The 4505-nt window shown below is 28.2% G+C and overlaps 1 protein-coding gene across 2 annotated transcripts in view; it reads right to left on the bottom strand.

Moving 5' to 3' along the window:
- Nucleotides 1–336: 336 nt before the first annotated feature.
- The window catches only part of LOC117179488 (protein fantom-like), a 40442-nt gene continuing 36273 nt past the window's right edge, over nt 337–4505 (bottom strand). For both annotated transcript variants that reach the window (XM_033371345.1, XM_033371346.1), the window contains one exon: nt 337–1441. In XM_033371345.1, the coding sequence (XP_033227236.1) occupies nt 902–1441 (540 nt within the window). In that variant the 3' untranslated portion in view covers nt 337–901. The remainder of the gene's footprint in view (nt 1442–4505) is intronic.

Here is a 4505-nt window from a genome sequence, read left to right as displayed (position 1 = left end):
TTCAGTTTGAATTATTTATAATTGGTTAGTGTTGACGACATTTTTAACCCATTTATTTCCAATTCCTCAATTTTGAATTTTTAGGACCATTGAACTTATTTTTTTAAATATAAAATTCCCAGTTTTCAACGCTATAATTTAAAAATTAATTCAATTCTAAAATGGACTCAGATTAACTGTTAATTCTTAAAGGATGGGAAATTTTTATTTTTACCATTTTCCACTTAAGTTTTATACATTTTTTAAGCTTGTTACTTGAAAAATTGGCTTAAAGTTTAAAATCGTTTAACTATAATTTGAAATCATTGAGTTTGTAGAAAAATTAATAAAAAATGTATGATTCTCTGCTCTGAAGTTGTATACTTTGTAAATCTTGAAATTAATCATAAAAAAATGTGAGGCATTAAATTTTACTTTCAATAACTTATTTTTAATCTATTTTAAACGTAGAGACTTTTACTTAAATATCCTTATACCTTTCATTGTACTAACCAGCGGTTAAAAATAAACTTCACTCCTGGAAGCACTGAGATCAAAGCTTAAGACTAATCCCGTTAAAATACTACCAAAAATTGTAAACCCTCTGAAAAAGAAAGTTCAATTTTTTAAATATTTTCCCTTTGAGGAAATTATTCCTTATTATCCTTAGTCCGTATTATCCGTCGATCCACAAGTGAATTAAAAAAAATAGTTTTGAAAATTAGTCTTAAAAAAATATTCTCCTCATCTTGAAAGCCACTTGTCCCTTTCTTATTATATACATAAGTTAACATTCATCAACTAATCCATTCACGAATTATTTTAACACCTAAAATCCATCGAGGAAAGTTTCTGAAAGTCCTTACAAACGATAATAAATACTTGAGAGCAAAAGATCACTACATTTTTCCGACAGCCATCGTCAGAAGAAGTTCGAGTTCCCGAAGAGTAAGGTTTCAAGACTCATGACTTGCCTCTGTTTCTGAACAAATTCCGAAATAGGTTCAATTTGCTTCACCCTAGCACACTGCGTTTCAAAAGGAGTGTTAATTTGAGCCTGTTCCAGTAATTTTAGCATTCTCTCTCTCGATAGTGAACTTTCATGTTGAATCATCTTTGCATTTTCATTCATATCCTGCGATTTCCTCCTCCCAGGAATTTTATTTTTAGGAGAATCCTGCTGCTCAACGAGCACTTCTTTTTTCTCCGAAAGCTTCGAAGACTCCTGTAAATAACTGCTTTCAGTCTGCGACTCCTTCGTTATCCCATGATTGTTTCCAGGTCCCTGAATTACCATCTCGCATAATTTTTTGCACGCACTGGCTATCTCTGCACAGGAATTTTCCGAGCGTGGAGAACTAGTGGATGATGTGCTGATTCTTCTTTCTAGGCGCTTTGGTTTTTTCTCTCTTTTTGAGAATTCCCTTGGCGTTTCTTTCTTCTCAGGTTTTCCTTGAAATGCCTGAAAAATCAGGTAGAAATTGTAAAGATCTTAGATAATTGTGACCGCATGTTAGGGAAAACCTGAAAATCGAGGAAAAGTCAGGAAATTTGGTTCGTCAACTTTTTTCTCCAATCACTTTTTAGTCACTTTTTAAAAAAAAGCAAAGTGGCCACCAACCCGAGAAAACTGGGAGAAACTTGCACCGGGAGAAAACCGAGATAAAGCCGGGAGAGAAATATTACACCTGGAGATTGCCCGTATTTCATATTTTGCGCATTTTGTAACTCTTGAAAATTCCCAACGGAAAATTATATAATTTTTAAAGTGTTTAGAATGTCACTTGATACTACATGTGATACTCATTAATAATATATTTTTAGAATAATTGTTGGATGTTTGAAATTTTTAATTTCAATATATTGTTGTTTCAAATTCAAATATTCAAAATTTTAGGACCAGTTCGCTATTAAATATTTCGAAATTTTATATTAAATGCCTTGATAGTCAGTTTTTAATTTAATATTTTTGGATGTAAATATAAAGCAATTTTTCATTAAAAAGTATGAAACTGTACATTTTCAAAAAATGAAATCATATCATAATAATATTGTTTTGTATTCTTTATCTTAATTTTTAATTTTATATTTCAAATCTCAAAGTTCTCCGATTCGTAATTGAAAATTTAAACAAATAAGTCATTGCAAATTAAAAATATTTTATATTAAAAAATTGCTATAATGAATGATAATTCTAAAGGAAGAATGAAATAAAAAAATTGAAAATTGAATTTAAAATAAAGAACGATGAAGATTAATCTATCTGAAATTGATGCATCAGTAAAAGGACACTTTCGGTAATTGCAAGTGGTTACAATTTTAGATTTCTGAATTTTTATTAACAACACTAAATTTTTAATTTTTTCGTTCAAGTTTTAACGTTTGGAAGTATACATTTTCTAATTTTTAACGTTTCCCGCTTAAAATTACTGCATATTTCGAAAGGTTTTTATTAAAAATAATTCACCTCATTTTTCATTTTAGAAAACGTTTTCTTATCAGTTTTAATGTTCACTTGTAATTTTATTATGTCATAACAATGTCAAATTCTAGTATATCAGAAGCTTGGCATTTGTAATATTCAATTTATTTTTCAATATTAAATTGTTACATTTTAATAGCTTTGAATTCTAATTTCGTGATTTTCCAAATCAAATTACAGTTCTTTAATTTTTAGCGCTTCGACTCAGAAATTATACAATTCAACTACTTTTTATAATTAAATTGTCCAAAATCGTTGGTATATTTTCCAAAATTTCAAGAGCTTGCAATTCTATCTTATTCATTATGACCTATTATTTAAAAATATTTAAAACCTTATATTAAAAAAGTGGTTTAATAATGGATCTTTAAATTTGCATATTTTCATGTTGGTAAATAGAAATTCAGACAGGAACGCGCGATTTGCGCATGTGCAATAAAATGCTTATATGTACTTTCCTTTACTAGATACAACAATTTCATTATCCTTCTTATTATATGATTTAAAAATCAATTCATTTATTGCAAAAAGGTTTGCTGACATTTATCGATTTCCGTAATTTATAATATCTGTGAAAAACCGTGGGTTTTCAAAGAAAGTTAATTTTTTTATAAACCGCGGGAGAAATCACGAATATGCACTGGGAGAACCGAGAGAAAGCCGGAAGAGGAAAATTTAAAAAAAAATGGCCACCCTGATAAAGTCACTAGTCACTTTTTGCTAAAAAAACATATCACTTTAGTCAATTTTCTTTCAATAAGTTAACCTATGGGTAAACTAATATTGGATTGCAACTAATTTCAAGAGCTCTTAACATTTCCAAAGGATTTCAAAAGATTTCAATAATTTGTAGGTATTCCAAGGGGCTTTAAAGATTTTAGGTTATTTTTAAAACATGCAATGAATTTTTAAAAATTTTAAGAAGTGTTAAGCAATATCGAAATATTTTGAAGAATTTAAAATATTATAGGGTGTTGAGAAATATCCCAAGTCGTTTTCAAGAGATTTCAAAAATTGCAACGAATTTCCAAGAATTTTAATGATTCTAAGGGATTTACAAAATTTTGCATAGTGTTTTAAAGAATTTCCTTGGCTTTGAGAAGATATGGAACGATTTTACAGAAAATATAAGGTTTCAGGTTTTAGAATATTTTAAAAGATTACAACAGATTTAATCAGATTTCCAAGGGTTTCAATTATTTTACAGAATTATAAAAGCGCACAAGGAAATTTAAGAAATTGTTAAGGATTTCAGGAAATATCATATTCCATGTGGTTTCACGGGATTCTAAAGATTTTGAAGTATTTCAGGATATTACCAACGATTTGAACACATTTCATAGATTTTATGATATTTTTAAAGATTCGAAGGAATGTTATATTTATTTGAATAATTTTAAGGAACTCCGAAGAATTCTAAAAATGTTAGGGTATTTAAAAAAATCCAAAGTACTTTTAAAAGCATTAAAAATTTTCAAAGAATCATTCACAAAATACGCAAGATTTTGTGATATTTTGAAATATTTGAGTAATATCAATAATTTGAAAGGATTTCGCAGGATTTAGAATATTTCAGGGCATTTGAAAGGATGCAATAGAAATTTCAAGAGATTTAAAAAGTTTCATAGGATTTCCAAAGAATTGAATGATTTTCAGAGATTAGAACAAATATGTATGCGATTGTGAAAAGTTTCTTAGAATTTCAGAAGATATGAAACAATTTTACAGGTCATATAATGCATTAAAATATTTCTAAAGATTCCAACGGACTTTATAAGACTTCCGAGGATTTTAATGATTTTATGAAATTTTAAAAGCTCTTAAGGTATTTTATTAAATTTCCAAGGATTTCAGAAAATATCAAATTGCACAGAATTTTGCGGAACTTTATAATATTTTAATGGGTTTAAAAAAATGTATTAAAAATAAATGTGAGATTTTGTAGAATTTCAAAGTTTTGAAGAGATGTTCAAATGCTTTTTGTTTCGAAAATCTCTCGGTTTCAGTCAAGTGTCGGGGGTTGTTTTCAAATAGCCTTGGACTG

Source organism: Belonocnema kinseyi, chromosome 9, assembly GCF_010883055.1.
Source record: "Belonocnema kinseyi isolate 2016_QV_RU_SX_M_011 chromosome 9, B_treatae_v1, whole genome shotgun sequence".
NCBI classification, from domain to species: domain Eukaryota; kingdom Metazoa; phylum Arthropoda; class Insecta; order Hymenoptera; family Cynipidae; genus Belonocnema; species Belonocnema kinseyi.
The sequence above is the reverse complement of the archived record's forward strand: the minus strand, read 5'-3'. Positions and strand labels throughout refer to the sequence as shown.